The 18660-nt window shown below is 37.6% G+C and overlaps 2 protein-coding genes across 2 annotated transcripts; both read left to right on the forward strand.

Annotated features, from left to right (window-relative positions):
• The first annotated feature begins 3848 nt into the window (after positions 1 to 3848).
• On the forward strand, positions 3849 to 4904 carry LOC138225447 (trace amine-associated receptor 1-like). Its single transcript, XM_069185555.1, has one exon. The coding sequence runs from the start codon at positions 3849 to 3851 to the stop codon at positions 4902 to 4904; it is 1056 nt and encodes a 351-aa protein (XP_069041656.1).
• A 10509-nt stretch (positions 4905 to 15413) lies between these two features.
• On the forward strand, positions 15414 to 17436 carry LOC138225450 (trace amine-associated receptor 1-like). The gene is made up of 2 exons (XM_069185564.1): positions 15414 to 15456; positions 16589 to 17436. The coding sequence occupies exons 1-2, from the start codon at positions 15414 to 15416 to the stop codon at positions 17434 to 17436; spliced, it is 891 nt and encodes a 296-aa protein (XP_069041665.1).
• The last annotated feature ends 1224 nt before the right edge of the window (positions 17437 to 18660 follow it).

Here is an 18660-nt window from a genome sequence, read left to right on the forward strand (position 1 = left end):
GGGCCGAGCGTCGCCGGTGTTGATCTCGTGTTGGACCAGGGCAGTGTGGGTGCAGTCCTCATCTCTCGCCGCAAAGAGATCCTCGTTCTGGGCGAGTAGCTCCTTGAGCCGCTGCTGCTGGTCCTGATTGAGGCCCTCGCAGCTCCGCTGGTAGAGATCCTCAACGGCGCGCCTCGCTTCCACGCAGCGCTCGGCCCCCGCCGTCGCCGCCTTGTCTGGCCCCCCGGCTGACTCGGGGGCAGGATCCGGCATGCTCGCTCCCCGGCTCGCAGGCCTGGTCTGCCCCGGAGACTGCCGTCGCCGCCGCCGCCGCCACTGCCTCTTTACTTAACCAAAGCATACTTGCAAATTAGGGCGGAGCGGTGGCTCTGTGTCTCAGGATCTGTGCCTGTGACTGGAAGTTGACAGTTCAAATCCCGCAGCCGGCAGAGGAATCCTACTCCGTTGGGCCCCTGAGCAACGCCCTTAACCCCAGCTGCTCCAGGGGCGCCGTACAATGGCAGACCCTGCGCTCTGACCCCAAGCTTCTCTCCCAGTCTGTGTGTCTGTGTCTCCATGGAGAAAAGCTGGGGTATGTGAAAAGATGAATTCCTAATGCAAGAAATTGTATAGGGCTAATAAAGAAACATTATTATTATAAAATACCCTTGAATCAGGCTAAACAAGACTTGTCTTTGTCATATTATCACAAGGTCCCACGTTTTGGTTTATAAAGGTCACATTTCAATGGCTCATGGGCAGTCAACCAGGGCCTTAGACTTAGCTAATGCATTATCTTATTAGGTGATGCAGTGGCTCTGTGGCTTAGGATCTGCACCTATGGCTGGAATGTTGCTGGTTCGTATCCCATGGCTGGCAGAGGAATCCTACTATATTTGGGCTCCTGACAAAGGCCCTTAACCCCAACTGCTTCAGGGGTGGCTGACTCTGTGCTCTGACCCCAAGCTTCTCTCCCTGTCTATCTCTCATGAAGAGCAAGTTGGGGTATGTGAAAAAGACAAATTCCTAACACAAGAAATTGTATATGGCCAATAAAGTGATCTTATCTCATGTTTAGATGCAGCCATTTAAAATGTATGAGGCATCAGGCATGTGATGCTGATGATAATGTGATGCAGGACTGCAGTTCACAGTAAAACCAGAAGGGTAGCACAGTGAATCTTTAAAATATGACAGCTGTATAGGTGTAGCGGAGATAGTTTAGGCACGGCGATGACATCGCCCTCCCTGCGCGTAGCTGGGAGCTCAGCGGCCTGGGCTGAGAGAGGTCTCCTTAAGGTCACTCAGCTGGTTTCCTGTTGTATTACACCAGCATGTGAAAAGCATGGTGAATCGGAGATTCTCAAGACTTGCTTTCTATGATTGGAAACGAATGCTTGATCGGATCAACGAAATGCTGCGGTGTTACTTTTTGTCAATGAGAAAATAAAGTCTTTTCGTTTACAAAGACGGTTACGAAGAATGTGGACCAGGGTAATACTTTGAGTTTACAGCTTGTCCAAGGTCATTCATTCTTAATACTATTAGTAATATCTTTGGTAAAGACTTTGATGCATAAGATATTTCTGCATAATTAAAATATTTATGATAAAGGTGGTAGGTTGTGTACTTTTGTCCAACTGAGCACTCTTGCTTTCATAAAATATACCAACTTTTTAATGTATAATGATTAACATGCTGTAACGCACATTTCAAATTTAAAAGTCTATAGAGTATATAACTTAAATTCTTAATTTAATAGATTGTCCCTCGGTAGTGATCGGAATTCGCAACCGGGTGTTTTCTGGTGACAGCTCAAATGCTATACATGAGAGGTTAAGCTTTATTAGCTCCACCTGGCGGTTATTCTGGATACTATTATCTTACTGCGGTATTATACGGTATAACGTGATATGACGTGTTATAACGCGACACGCCCACCGCGTTTTACCGTGGTGTGCCCCACTCGTTTTGAATGGCTGCATCTGTATTTCAAAATGGAGACCTAAATTAAGAAAATAGAAGGGCCAGGAAGTTCATATTGAGTGAAACTCCTGGAATGATCAAAAATCTTCAATAAACCATAAAATATCTAATAACACGTGACAAACTATTTAAAGTGTGAAAAAGAAAAGGTAACTATTATTTAATTCAGTGAAACTTTCTCCTAAACTATTGTAACTATTGTACTATTGTAAGTATGTATTAATAATGAACAAGTAACAGGTTTATTCCATGCTAAACAAAGAAGAAAGAAAACACAACGTTTCGGCCGTGGAACCTTCTTCAGGTGTCCTGAAGGCTCCGTGGCCGAAACGTTGTGTTTTCTTTCTTCTTTTTTCAGTATGGAATAAACCTATTACTTGTTCCTTTGTAGCCTACGCATGCTGAGGCAGCTACCCACCTGATGTATTAATAATGTTTGAGTGGGGAGTTGTGTCAGCATGCGTATGCTGCAAAGGATCTGGTATTAAGTACTGAAAGAAACACTTTACTTTTGGAGCATTCTTCATTATGTATTTATAATTCCAAAATGCAAACTGCAGTATATAAAGGAAATATGGTTAGACCTAACAACCTATAATATGTCACGAAACTGCAGGGCTTCTTCAAAACACGATTAAGACATGTTCTTTAGATTTTCACAAAAGACCTAAAGTTCATGCATAATTCAAGTAATTGTAAATAACATGTAACAGATACACCTCACAGAAATCACATCTTTTACTATTGAACAGTCTTGCAAAAGTTAACAGAAATTAAAGAATCTAAAAATTTTTCTGTTTTTATCTTAATTTCAATTTCCACAAAAAGGGCATTCTCAGTGATTTGCATTCTTTAAAATATGAATATGTTGCCTATACTAATATTTAGTATCATTCTTTTATCATTCATTCTAAATACTTTAAACCTGCTTTGGTTGTTTTGGATACCATGACACTCCAAAAGTGTTAGAATACCTTTCTCAATTTCAGTAGTGCCTATGTCTCACAGGGCTATGAGCAGTTTTACAAAAGTTAGCTAATGATACTGTTGACCATGGAGAGCAAGTGTGATGACAACTGTAAGACTTTCTGTGTCTCCCAGGTGAACATTAGCTGTAAAAATGTTCACAGAAACAGGTATAACTCTCCATTGATTACATCTAGGGGCAGCATTACCACAGTGTGAACATTTATAAAGAGCCCAACACATAAAATTCAACAGCTGCATCAGAAAAATAATACTGGGGGTAAGTGTTGAAAGTTTTTTCAGCTAATAAAATTAGTGGTCCAACTTTAACAGAATCCAAATATAGGCTATGATAAGAAAATAAATATTTTGTGATGGCATTGTTCATACAGATTTTAAATTATTCCACAATACACCTTTAGCTTGAAGATATTTTGTTTTTAAAACATGAATGCAGGACAGGTAAATAGTGTAATTTTTAAAACATTTCTTTAATTCTGTGCAAAGTTCTAGATAGGCTCTGTCAAATAATTAATGCATTAATGAAACACCTTTAGACAGAAAATACTTAGGCATTTTGCAAATTATCCCCCCTTTTTCCTAATTTTGCCATTTGCAGGCAAAAGTTAAAAACAACATATCCTGAAAGTTTTTTTTTATTGGAAACAGACTCTTTCCAAAGAATCTCCAGATTTTTCATTCAGAAACTATTGTATTTTAATACACTGTCTTTTTACAGTATTTCATCGTAATATACTTGAACATATTGCCTTTTTAAATCATAATCAATAACGTTCCTTACTTAGTGGCAAGAAAACATGGAAAACACAGTAAACTCAATTAAAACTCAGTGTATTGCTTTTGTAGGAAAATGGACTGTACAACGTCTTTTTTCAGGGACCATCACAATAGGAGAGATGGGCTCTTCAGCCCGACAGAACTTCAATGTCACTGAAAATTCAGATATACACTTCTGTTTTGAATCCATCGCTGGCTCCTGTTCAAGGATAATCAAACCAGTTATCTTGCGATTTGTATTGTATTTTATTGTGGTGTTAATAATATTGACAACATTGTGTGGAAACTTTGTGGTCATGATTTCAATTGCATACTTCAAACAGCTCCATACCAACACAAATTATTTGATTCTCTCACTGGCAGTTTGTGATTTTCTATTGGGAGTAATCATCATGCCTTATACAATGATTTTTGCTATTGAAGGTTGCTGGTACCTGGGAAGTTTGATTTGTCAAATACACTCAGCGACTGACATGATGCTCTCCACAGCTTCCATATTCCACTTGTGTTCCATCTCCATTGACCGTTACTTTGCTGTGTGTAACCCTCTGAGTTACAGAACCAAAATCACGTCTGATGTCATACTTCTGATGATCATAATCAGCTGGGTAGTGTCAGGATTATTTGGCTTTACGATAGTTTTTCTAAAGCTGAATATAAAAGGCATTGAGGTTTTTTATTACAAATATATTGACTGTGTAGGAGGATGCATTGTATTTTTCAGTAAATTTTCTGGACCCCTATGCTCTCTGTTCTCATATTTCATTCCTGCATTTATCATGCTGGGTATTTACTTTAAAATATATTTAGTAGCCAGAAAACAGGCAAAATCTATCAAAGATATAACACAACAGATTCAAGAATCTAAAGAGAACAAGGTTGGAGTTTCCAGTCAGCAGGAGAGAAAAGCTGCAAAAACCTTAGGCATAGTCGTTGGGGTGTTTGTATTCCTCTGGACTCCTTTTTTTGTTTGTATCTTCTCTAATCCTATTCTTGAGTATACAGTACCACCCATACTGATAGACACTGCATTCTGGTTTGGCTACTTAAATTCTGCTTGTAACCCCATTATTTATGCCTTTTTTTACTCCTGGTTCAGAAAAGCAACAAAAATGATCATCTCTGGTAAAATATTTGAAAGAGATTCTTGTTGGGCAAAGTTAATTGTAGAATAAATTAATTTAAAAATGCAATATGTCTGACTTTCTAAACTGTAAGAAAGAAAGCTAACAGTATGTCATATACTGTACATGTGAGTTAATACAGCTTGTGCTCTACCTCTTTTTCCTTCCTAATGCTATTTTTTGGGGGTTTGTCACCCTCTGCTGTTGAGAGATTATTTGTTTTCAACAAAGTACCTTGCTTTAAATTGCAGAATCTGGTGATGTGATTTTTTTATTCGTTTATTGGCTATCAGAAAAGAAGCACTTCTTGCCTTATATTCCAGTGTCAGGATTAGTGAAAAATAAATTCATCTCAGATCAGGGACTGGGAACATTCTGGTATTTGAATATAACAAAATAACCTTATCCTTCCATACCACTCCTGGAATTTCAACATAACATTTATTCTCCAAAATATTATAATGGTTTGCATTTCTTTCCATTTCCTGGAGTGCTATCCATGTGGAGTTGGTATGTTCTCATTGATTCGCATTGACTTTCTCCAGGTGCTTTGGTTATCTCCTGAAGACCAAAGACATACTGGTAGGTTAATTGGCTTCTGTAAAAATGTACCCTGCTCTGCATGTGTGTGTCTGTATGTGACCTGATATGAACTGACATCTTGTCCAGGGTGCATCCTGCCTTGTGCCTGTTAGGCTCCAGCTCCCCCTTGACCCTGAACTGGATAAAGGAGGTTGAAACTTGGATGGAAGAACAAGGAAGTGTAGTAAATCACAAGTCAAAGTATTTTATTTTAATGTTAAGATTTGAAGTACACTGTACTATTAATTCATTGGCTTGCCTTTGGATTCTTCTGGCCTTTCTCCTGAAGCTTCTCTTTAACTTTATTCTGCTAGTTGGATCATGAGCGTCACTGGTCATGCCTGGGTACTGACGGGAGTCGTGACCTGAACACTGATCTGTTGCTAAATACTGTACACAGCCAATGGGCACAACAATAAGCACCACAGGCCGAGTCCAGCAACCTTTCAGCATTCATCTCCAAAGAAAAGAGTCTTTGCCACACTTCCCACTCCACAGACTTATTGGAGGACTTCACTATCAACACAGCTGAACCAGATCACTGGAGAAGATCGATTGGCCCAGGAACTTTGCATTCACTAAATAATAAGTAATCAATGAATGAACCTGAATAACACCTTATTTTAATTAAAATGTGTGTATAACCAGAATTTATCTCAGTTATAAATTCTATAATTCTTATATGTAATATAATACATACAGCATTTTTTCCTGACTCTGTACACATTTATTCAAATGTTGTGTTTACACAAACATCTCCTGGCAAGACCTTGCAATTCAACTGTAAACAATCTTTATTACTGCATTATATTTTCTAGTGAATGGGAAATGTTTACACATTTATTTTTCAATGTCATGTTTCATTGTAATAATGTTAATTATATAAAAAGTTAAAACATGTTTAGCATTTCCTTTATTTTAATTACATTAAATAGCTACATTTTGACTTCTTTATGTTTTCTAATACAGCATTTAAGAAGGTATGCCTTTTTGTTTCACAAATGTTTTCTTGAAGTAAAAGTAAATAAATTTCTTCATAAATTTGGAAAATGTAAGAGAGATTCTTTTCTCTATCTTGTTTTATCATTTACAAAATCACTTATCTAGGAACAAAATAATATTTTGGTATTGTGACGCTAATATTTACATTATCCTAACTCTTAAATTCCAATGACACTCTCTGAATAGAGCAGTAAATTTAGAGTATTTTATCCAAATTAAAATCTATTTTAATGTCTATATTTCAATATCCTTGCTTTCCATAATAGGCACTGTGAAAAGAACAGCTCAGATGTACTGTATACCCTTTAGACAAATACTTCAGAGTTAGAGCATTCAAATCTTTGTATTCTGTATATTGTTTTAATTAATTTGTGTATGTTTCAGGTAAGACAAAAATAATTAAGCATAAGACAGTTTAAGAGTTTAAATGTTTTTTTTTAGTTTTAGAATAGCATAGTTTTAGAAATGTATTTTATCTGAAAATACTCTAGACCAGCTTAATACATAAACATTAACATAAAAGAAGAACAGAAGGGAGAAACATTATGGTATTATTGTGTAGATGCATTAGCTACAAAAAGCTCACTTACATATTTTAGTAAGTTGAAAATCAAAGCTTCTAACTGCAGTAGTTTTGAGATAATGAGATAATTCACACCAACAAGATATTATCCCCATTATCAGAAATCCCAGCAACCCAGAGGCTATCCCAGGAGCCCAGGGCACAAAGCAGCGCTCAACCCTGAATTCAGTGCTTATCCATTGCCAAGAATGAACATGCATGAATGAACATGAGTACACACAAAGCACCAGAGTACCTTATTTCAAGCAAAAATTAAATTGATAAAAGAATTAAGCTGATACTGAATGTTTTAATTTTCACTGTAAAAACAAAAATTAGGGAAAAACTCGGGGAAAACATGCAAACCTCACCCAAAAGGTTCCTTTGTCTGGAATAAAAACCCGGTACCGTGAGGCAGATAAACTTCATATCATTGTAGGACCCCCATTACTACAAATAATGTTGAATTTTCAATACATTGAAATGTGCTTTATTTTCCTTTGTTCGCACAACATCCCTTACACAAAAGATTATTGGGTAAAAATATTTTTATTGTGTAACAATATTTTTAAAAATGAAAGTATTCTCCCCCCTTGAGTCAATACGTTATAGAGGCACCTTTTACAGCAATTAAAGTTTTCAGTCTTCTTTGACATGCATCAGCTTTGCAAATGTGAATTTGGAGGTTTTCGGCCATTCTTACTGATAGATATGCTCAGGCTCTGCGACACTAGATGGGGAGCATTGGTCAACACTATCTTCAAGTCGTTCCACAGATTCTCAGTCAGATTTATTGTGACAGAGAAATAAGTTCTGGATCCCGAGATGAAGTTAAACAGATTAGTTTTACTGCATGCAAGGAACAATAAAACCAAAGAATTGTACAAAGTGCCAGTACAAAACTTCCAGTTTATATAGCCCTTTTCTGCTGCTTCTGACGTAGCTCATTATTATGGTAATGGGGAGAGGCCATAGTGTTCGGACAGTTCACAGACTTTGCCCAAATGGTCAGTGTAAGGTTTCCTTCCTTGAGAAGGGGGGCATCTGGAATCCTTATCAGTTATCCCCCTTTCCTGTCATAACTCTAAGCCTGGAATGTCTTCTGTCACAAGAAGTCCAGACCTTGTGCAGAAAGGAATCAGTTAACCCCTTCTTCACATCTTATATCTTTCTTCAGATTCAAGTCTGTACTTTGACTGAGCCATTCAAAGACATGATTTTGTTCTGAAGCCACTTTGGCTGTATGCTTAGGATCATTGCCATGTTAGAATGTGAATATTTACCCCAGCCTGACTGAAGCAGCTTCTCCACTAAGATTTGCCTGTATTTGGCTCCATATTCTATTCCCTCTATACTGACAAGTGTCCCAGTACTTGACACTGACAAGCATCACCACAGGATAAGCTGCCACCACCATGCCTCAACATAGGGAAGTATGCAGGTGATGAGCTGTGTTCAATTTGCACCAGACATAGCTCTTTGCTTTTAGGCCAAAGACAACAATGTTTGTTGCTGATGAGATGCGTTTTCAATATAGTCTCGGGTTCTGCCATATGCCTTCTTGCAACACTCCAAGTATATTTTTACACAGTCTTTTCTTGGGATTGTCTTCTCCCACTCTCCCATAGAGGCTAAATTGTTGTAGTGCTGCAGAGATTGTTGTCCTCTGGACAGGTTCTCCTATCTCATGGGATTCTGTAGTTCTGAATGGTCATGGGGTCATGTCTCATACTGAGGTCCTTCTTTCCAGTTTGTTCAGTTTGGAAGGATGGACTGCCCTTGGAGGAGTCTGGGTGATTCTTCAGAATCATTTTCCAGTGAAGGACCTGACTGTGCTCTTGGAAACTTTCAACACCCAAGATATGTTTTTATATCCCTCCTCAGATCTGTGCCTCTTCATAATTCTGCCATTGTGTTGTACAGACACTTCATTGTTCTTCATGTTAAAGGTTCTGCTTTGACATACACTGTCAACTGAGGAACATTATGTAGACAGGTGTGTTTATTTTGAAATGCTGTCAACCATTTTAGTCTGTTGATGCGAGTCCCTTTGCCATTGATTATTCCATTGAGGACAGAGAAGAGCTCCATCATAAGCATTCTTTCCAAATCCACCTTCTTCTGGGGACCTGTAGGTCTTGCAGACCTTCATAACTCTGTGAGCTGACCGCGTCTCCACTTGCTTGGCTGAAGAAGGGCATCTGATTGACAGGTGTCATGGTGTTTTGTCTTTCCTTTCTAACTCTTTTGTTTCCCCTCTGTTTCAGTTATATTTCCTACGAGCTCAATATCTCCATTTGCCTCATGTGTCACCTATGACTGTTAGGTGATTGATGGGCATATGGTCAAACAGTGTGTCCAAATAATTCTGTGAAAACCACTGTTTGATGTGTTGTTTGTGCTAGGGTGTTGGTAAGATCTGAAAGACAGAGCAGACACAAAAGAGAAAAAAATCACCATACTCAACAAAAATACTGGCCATTACATGTACAGTGTATTCTGGACTCCAGCTTTCCCACAACACCATATAGGATAAAGAGGATAGAAAATCATCATGGAATCATTGGATTTTTCTGTCTGACCTCCTCTTGTTTGAAACCTGTCTTATGTTTTTAATTTCACTCAGTAAATCATACCTTCAATGTGTCATGAGATACTGCTTTAACTTCCCACCCATGGACAGATTAACACTTCTGTGGGTACTGGAATCATAGATTTTTATGAGTCTTTAACTCAATTTAAAACAAAACCACAATTCTGCCTTAGAAGCATACCACACACACACAGAAACATATATATAACATTAAATACAGTTAAGTGACTTTTCCTTATTATCTATCAGATTATGTGTAATGGTAGTGTAATATGGGCAGAGTGAGATTTGTGTATACAGTATGTATTAGTTTAGGTGGGTAGCTGCGTCAGCATGCGTAGGCTGCAAAGGAACAAGTAATAGGTTTATTCCATATTGAAAAAAAGAAGAAAGAAAACAATGTTTCGGCCATGGAGCCTTCTTCATGTGTGAGATAGACAGGGCAGTAAGCAAAGGTAATGTAGCAGGAGAACAAAAGCTGGGAGAGAGGAGGAGTGAGAGGCGGGAGCAGGGGACAGAAAGAGAGGCCAATCAAGAGGTGTGAAGTCAGAATAGGTGTAGGGAGGTGTGAAATGAAACCTACAATGAATAGAGAGAATTTAGAAGAAAAGTAGCCTGTCGTTAAGAGAAAAAACCAGAAGGGTAGCACAGTGAATCTTTAAAATACGACAGCTCTGTAGGTGTAGCGGAGATAGTTTGGGCACGGCGATGACATCGCCCTCCCTGCACATAGCAGGGACCTCAGCCGCTTGGGCTGAGAGAGGTCTCCTTTAGGTCACTTGGCTGGTTCCCTGTTGCATTACACCAGAGACCCAGGTTTGTGCCCTATTGTTGCGACGGTCACATATGGTTGATATACACATATAGAAAAATCTTATTTTCTGAAGAAAAAATTATATAGATGATAACGGTTTGCAATACCTAATTTATTTATGCTTCTTTATTGTGCATTTATTATGCAGCGTCTGCTTGCTGTATACAGACATAATACCTGGTTCATATGAATTGTGGCCTCTCACTATTTCTGTCTGCTACAGATCTGCATTTTATGGTTATGCATTTCACTGTAGTTACGTAAAAACATATTTTATTCCTTACATAAAATATATCTCTGTGACATATGGAATATAAAGCATCATTCTGAAGTAGTTTATGTTGGTAGTTGCGTCAGCATGCGTAGGCTGCAGAGGAACAAGTAATAGGTTTATCCGTGCTGAAAAGAGAAGAAAGAAAACACAATGCTTACACCAGAAGAAGGCTCCGCAGCCGAAAGTTGTGTTTTCTTTCTTCTCTTTTCAGCATGGAATATATCTGTTACTTGTTCCATCATTCTGAAATGTTTGCTTATTACAAAAGGACCACTCTCTTTATAATTTTCATGAAAAAGTATTGATTTTAGGTTTTTCAAAAACAGTAAAATACATTTTTCTCACTATAAAGCAACTTCCTCCTTCCAATTCCCCAAAAAGCTCTCACTCTCCAGGTCTGCCCAGCCCTAGCAGTATGTATCTAAAATTTAAAGAATTCTACGTAAAATCAAGATAGGACAGGATAAGATAACACCAAATTAGAGAATCAGAGGGTCTCACAAAAACATTAAGTGCATAATATAATTTTGAGAAGTTTTGGAATGTTTTTTAATTCAATTCCACAATGAAATTCCCAATAATTATAGGTGATAAAGCTTGGTATAAGCGGTCTAACAAAAATACATAAATGCAAGAGACTAATCGTTATATTTTCCCTTTGCAATCCAGTGGATTATACAGATGCAGCCATTCAAAACGAACGGGGTACGCTGCAGTAAAACGTGGTGGGTGTTACGCATTCCACTCGCGCTGCTCTTCCTTCTTGCATTCCCACGCGCACACCCTGTAAAACAAGCTCACGCCGCAAGTAAACGCCAATCACCTTTCTCTCCCGTCTCTATTTTAGTTTTCCTTTTTCCTCACTTCCCCGCTCACTATTGCGGATGCTCCCCAGTGCGCGTTTACCTCTTGCTTCTCTCCGGTTTTCGATCTCCTAGTCTGCTTCTCGTTTTCGGTTTCGCCTTGTGATTTGGATTGCTGCTTCCTCGTTTGTACTTCCTTGTTCAGAACTACTCGCCTGCTTCCTGGATTCGATTTCGCCTAGTGTTTTTGGATTGTTGCTTCCTCCTTGTCTCTCTGTGTTCCGACCTACTCGCCTGCCTCCTGGTTTTCGTTTTAGCCTAGCGTTTCTGCTTTGTGTCTTTCTGTCTTGAGTCCTGCATAGGATCCTATTGCCCTAGCAGCCCTATCTTACAGTGGGACAATCTTTTTCCAATTAAGAATTTAAGTTGTATACTCTTTAGACTTTTAATAATTTTAAACTGTATTTCAGCATGTTAATCATTAAACATGACCTTGGACAGGCTGTAAGATCAAAGTATTGCCCTGGTCCACTTTCTTTGTAACCAACTTTGTAAACGAAAAAACTTTATTTTTTTCATTGACAAAAAGTAACACCACAGCATTTCGTTGATCCAATCACGCATTCGTTTCCATTCATACAAAGTAAGTTTTGAGAATCTCCGATTCACCATGCCTTTCACATGCTCATAAACAATATTAATTTAGGAACATAAACATATTATGTAAACTGTACTGTATATGGCTGGTATTGGTATTTTAAAGAAAAAATACACACCAGTATTTCACTTTCTCCCTAAACATTTTAAGCATCAAAGTCTTACATGTGGTTATTTTGGAAACGTTTTTACGTGCTATTTTTGACCATATTAAGTTAATATACAGTACTTTGTGGCAAGTCATAATGTTTCACTGCATAATGTTTAAGTTTCACTGCTTCCCACGTGAGGAAGTGGAATACTAGTGTATTTTTTCTTTAAACTACCAATACCAGCCAGTATAGTTTGTAACATAGAGATTTCTATATTTATGTCTTTATTCAGTGGTTACGTTAGTGACAAAGGCTAACCTTTCACCTTCATTAACACATACACATACATGTTTATAATGACAATATAATATTTATTGGCAGTAATAATATCAGTAGCAACTTGAAATTATTTGTTGTTATTAATAAATGACTTAGCTTCAAACATGTTGTGATATTTTGAAATATACAAAATGTCAATAAAGTGTCCATAATATTTGCTATTTTAGTTTTTCAAAGAAATGTTTATTTCTTAAAAGAAGTCTCATGGCAACAGCTGGGTTCGAACACCAGACCACAGGCTTATAAGGCACACACTTAAGCTATCACACTACAGACACAGTCATGTAGGATGTAGTGAAACTGAAGCACACATATCCATAGAAAGTAGTATAATACACTATTTGAGCTACAGCACATTAATATAATTATATCGTTATTAATTTCTTAAGATACATGATTCCATATTATAGATAGATCGATACTTTATTAATCCCGTGAGGGAAATTGCAGTGCAACAGCAGCTTAACACAGACAACACAGCAACAGTGTAATGAATGATACAATAATAATAATACAATACAGTCAGTACACTCAGTGAGAAGTGCACTAAGAAGAGTTACTCACAGTCCAGAATACACAAAGAACAAACCAGAACAGAACAGTACACAAAAAAGTCATATTGCACAATATGAATTTAAATACAAATTTATTGCACAGGTCCCTGGCATATATTGCACAAAAATGGTTGTAAATGGGAAAAGATAAAAAACAGATGTATCAGTTTACTGTTCAGTCCAGAAACAGGTCACTGTCAATGTTGTCTCTGCCCAGACGCAAGGTGGATGCGTTGTATAGTCTTACGGCAGAAGGCAAGAATGACCTCCTGTAGCTCTCCCTGTCGCACTGTGGATGAATCCGTCTATTGCTAAACGTGCTCTTCATTTCTACAAGCATGTCATAGAGGGGATGGGAGATGTTGTCCATGATGGTCTCTAGTTTGGACACCATTCTCCTCTTAGCCACTACCTCCAGGGGGTCCAGGCCAGACCCAATGACAGAGCTTGCTCTTTTGATTAGCTTGTTCAGCCTGTTAGAATCCACTGCTCTAATCCCAGAGCCCCAGCATACCACAGTGTAGAAAATGGCACTCGCCACCACCGACTGATAGAACAAATGTAGCATCTTATTACATACATTGAAGGACCTGAGCCTCCTCAAGAAGTAAAGTCGGCTCTGACCCTTCTTGTACGAGTCCACCATCTCCACGCCACTCCCATGGATGTAGACAGGAGTAGGTTTGACCTTTTTCCTCCTGAAATCTACCACCAGTTCCTTCGTCTTTGTTACATTCAATTGCAGGTGGTTCTCCCCACACCACTCCACAAAGCTGCTGACCAGTCCTCTGTACTCTTCCTCCTGCCCACTCTTGATACATCCCACAATTGCAGAGTCATCTGAGAATTTCTGCAGGTGGCATGACTTTGAGTTGTACTTAAAATTCGAAGTATAGAGGGTGAAGAGGAATGGAGAAAGAACTGTCCCTTGAGGTGTCCCTGTGTTGCTCACTACCTGTTCAGACACACAGTTCTGAAGTCTCACAGACTGTGGTCTGCCTGTCAGATAGTCAGTGATCCACGAGATCATGGAGGCATCGACTTGCATCTCCTCCAGCTTCCTCCTTAGAAGTAAGGGCTGGAAAGTATTAAAGGCACTAGAGAAGTCAAAAAACATAATCCTTACGGTTTTGCCAGCCTTGTCCAGGTGTGAGTAGGCCCTTTGCAGCATGATTGCAACCTCCACACCAACACTGGGCTGGTAGGCAAACTGTAGGGTGTCCAGTGATGAACTAACCAGGGGTCTCAGGTGGGATAAGACCAGCCTCTCCAGTGTCTTCATGACGTGAGACGTTATGTTCCCTATTAATCAAATTCTAAAAGTATGATTTTGTTTACTCTGCTAATGAGCATATTTGCAGAAAAGGTTAAAACATTATCACTTTTCAAAAAGTACTGTATATAAAGGTAATATGTCAGAAGGAGCATGTAAAAATGTTTCCAAAATAACCACATGTAAGACTTTGATGCTTAAATTGCTTAGGAAGAAAGTGAAGAAACTGGTGTGTATTTTTTCTTTAAACTACCAATACCAGCCATATACAGTTTACATAATATGTTTATGATCCTAAATTAATATCATTTATAACCATCAGACGTTTAATGCTCCTCTTCTTTTTATGCTCAGTTATTAAAATATCCTTTTAGTTGTAAAATAAGTTAAATAAGTTAAAAAAAGAAGGGCCATGAAGTTCATATTGAGTGAAACTCCTGGAATGATCAAACATCTTCAAAAAACCATAAAATATCTAATAACACGTGACAAACTATTTAAAGTGTGAAAAAAAAAGTTAATTATTATTTAATTCAGTGAACCTTCCTCCTAAACTGTTGTAACTAAGTATGTATTAATAATGTTTGAGTGGGGAGTTGTGTCAGCATGCGTAGGCTGCAAAGGATCTGGTATTAAATACTGAAAGAAACACTTTACTTTGGTTATGGAGCATTCTTCATTATGTATTTATAATTCCAAAATGCAAACTGCAGTATTAAAGGAATATGGTTAGACCTAACAACCTATAATATGTCACGAAACTATAGGGCTTCTTCAAAACACGATTAAGACATGTTCTTTAGATTTTCACAAAAGACCTAAAGTTCATGCATAATTCAAGTAATTGTAAATAACATATAACAGATACACCTCACAGAAATCACATCTTTTACTATTGAACAGTCTTGCAAAAGTTAACAGAAATTAAAGAATCTAAATATTTTTCTGTTTTTATCTTAATTTCAATTTCCGCAAAAGGGCATTCTCAGTGATTTGCATTCTTTAAAATATGAATATGTTGCCTATACTTATATTCAGTATCATTCTTTTTATCCTTCATTCTAAATACTTTAAACCTGCTTTGGTTGTTTTGGATACCATGACACTCCAAAAGCGTTAGAATACCTTTCTCAATTTCAGTAGTGCCTATGTCTCACAGGGCTATGAGCAGTTTTACAAAAGTTAGCTAATGATACTGTTGACCATGGAGAGCAAGTGTGATGACAACTGTAAGACTTTCTGTTTCTCCCAGGTGAACATTAGCTGTAAAAATGTTCACAGAAACAGGTATAACTCTCCATTGATTACATCTAGGAGCAGCATTACCACAGCGTGAACATTTATAAAGAGCCCAACACATAAAATTCAACAGCTGCATCAGAAAAATAATACTGGGGGTAAGTGTTGAACGTTTTTTCAGCTAATAAAATTAGTGGACCAACTTTAACAGAATCCAAATATAGGTTATGATAAGAAAAGAAATATTTTGTGATGGCATTGTTCATACAGATTTTAAATTATTCCACAATACACCTTTAGATTGAAGATATTTTGTTTTTAAAACATGAATGCAGGACAGGTAAATAGTGTAATTTTTAAAACATTTATTTAATTCTGTGCAAAGTTCTAGATAGGCTCTGTCAAATAATTAATGCATTAATGAAACACCTTTAGACAGGAAATACCTGAGCATTTTGCAAATTATCCCCCCTTTTTCCTAATTTTGCCATTTACAGACAAAAGTTTAAAACAACATATCCTGAAAGATTTTTTTTTAATTGGAAACAGACTCTTTCCAAGGAATCTCCAGATTTTTCATTCAGAAACTATTGTATTTTAATACACTGTCTTTTTACAGTATTTCATCGTAATATACTTGAACATATTGTCTTTTTAAATCATAATCAATAATGTTCCTTACTTAGTGGCAAGAAAACATAGAAAACACAGTAAACAGTGTATTGCTTTTGTAGGAAAATGGACTGTACCATGTCTTTTTCAGGGACCATCACAATAGGAGAGATGGGCTCTTCAGTCCGACAGACCTTCAATGTTACTGAAAATTCAGATATACACTTCTGTTTTGAATCCATCGCTGGCTCCTGTACAAGGATAATCAAACCAGTTATCTTTCGATTTGTATTGTATTTTATTATGGTGTTAATAATATTGACGACATTGTGTGGAAACATACCAACACAAATTATTTGATTCTCTCACTGGCAGTTTGTGATTTTCTATTGGGAGTAATCATCATGCCTTATACAATGATTTTTGCTATTGAAGGTTGCTGGTACCTGGGAAGTTTGTTTTGTCAAATACACTCAGCGACTGACATGATGCTCTCCACAGCTTCCATATTCCACTTGTGTTCCATCTCCATTGACCGTTACTTTGCTGTGTGTAACCCTCTGAGTTACAGAACCAAAATCACGTCTGATGTCATACTTCTGATGATCATAATAAGCTGGGTAGTGTCAGGATTATTTGGCTTTACGATAGTTTTTCTAAAGCTGAATATAAAAGGCATTGAGGTTTTTTATTACAAATATATTGACTGTGTAGGAGGATGCATTGTGTTTGTCAGTAAATTTTCTGGACCTCTATGCTCTCTGTTCTCATATTTCATTCCTGCATTGATCATGCTGGGTATTTACTTTAAAATATATTTAGTAGCCAGAAAACAGGCAAAATCTATCAAAGATATAACACAACAGATTCAAGAATCTAAAGAGAACAAGGTTGGAGTTTCCAGTCAGCAGGAGAGAAAAGCTGCAAAAACCTTAGGCATAGTCGTGGGAGTGTTTGTATTCCTCTGGACTCCTTTTTTTGTTTGTATCTTCTCTAATCCTATTCTTGAGTATACAGTACCACCCATACTGATAGACACTGCATACTGGTTTGGCTATTTAAACTCTGCTTGTAACCCCATTATTTATGCCTTTTTTTACACCTGGTTCAGAAAAGCAACAAAAATGATCATCTCTGGTAAAATATTTGAAAGAGATTCTTGTTGGGCAAAGTTAATTGTAGAATAAATTAATTTAAAAATGCAATATGTCTGACTTTCTAAACTGTAAGAAAGAAAGCTAACAGTATGTCATATACTGTACATGTGAGTTAATACAGCTTGTGCTCTACCTCTTTTTCCTTTCTAATGCTATTTTTTTGGGGGTTTGTCTCCCTCTGCTGTTGAGAGATTATTTGTTTTCAACAAAGTACCTTGCTTTAAATTGCAGAATCTGGTGAGGTGATTTTTTTATTCGTTTATTGGCTATCAGAAAAGAAGCACTTCTTGCCTTATATTCCAGTGTCAGGATTAGTGAAAAATAAATTCATCTCAGATCAGGGACTGGGAACATTCTGGTATTTGAATATAACAAAATAACCTTATCCTTCCATACCACTCCTGGAATTTCAACATAACATTTATTCTCCAAAATATTATAATGGTTTGCATTTCTTTCCATTTCCTGGAGTGCTATCCATGTGGAGTTGGTATGTTCTCATTGATTCGCATTGACTTTCTCCAGGTGCTTTGGTTATCTCCTGAAGACCAAAGACATACTGGTAGGTTAATTGGCTTCTGTAAAAATGTACCCTGCTCTGCATGTGTGTGTCTGTATGTGACCTGATATGAACTGACATCTTGTCCAGGGTGCATCCTGCCTTGTGCCTGTTAGGCTCCAGCTCCCCCTTGACCCTGAACTGGATAAAGGAGGTTGAAACTTGGATGGAAGAACAAGGAAGTGTAGTAAATCACAAGTCAAAGTATTTTATTTTAATGTTAAGATTTGAAGTACACTGTACTATTAATTCATTGGCTTGCCTTTGGATTCTTCTGGCCTTTCTCCTGAAGCTTCTCTTTAACTTTATTCTGCTAGTTGGATCATGAGCGTCACTGGTCATGCCTGGGTACTGACGGGAGTTGTGACCTGAACACTGATCTGTTGCTAAATACTGGACACAGCCAATGGGCACAACAATAAGCACCACAGACTGAGTCCAGCAACCTTCCAGCATTCATCTCCAAAGAAAAGAGTCTTTGCCACACTTCCCACTCCACAGACTTATTGGAGGACTTCACTATCAACACAGCTGAACCAGATCACTGGAGAAGATCGATTGGCCCAGGAACTTTGCATTCACTAAATAATAAGTAATCAATGAATGAACCTGAATAACACCTTATTTTAATTAAAATGTGTGTATAACCAGAATTTATCTCAGTTATAAATTCTATAATTCTTATATGTAATATA

This window comes from Lepisosteus oculatus, chromosome 2 (genome assembly GCF_040954835.1).
Source record: "Lepisosteus oculatus isolate fLepOcu1 chromosome 2, fLepOcu1.hap2, whole genome shotgun sequence".
Lineage (NCBI taxonomy): Eukaryota > Metazoa > Chordata > Actinopteri > Semionotiformes > Lepisosteidae > Lepisosteus > Lepisosteus oculatus.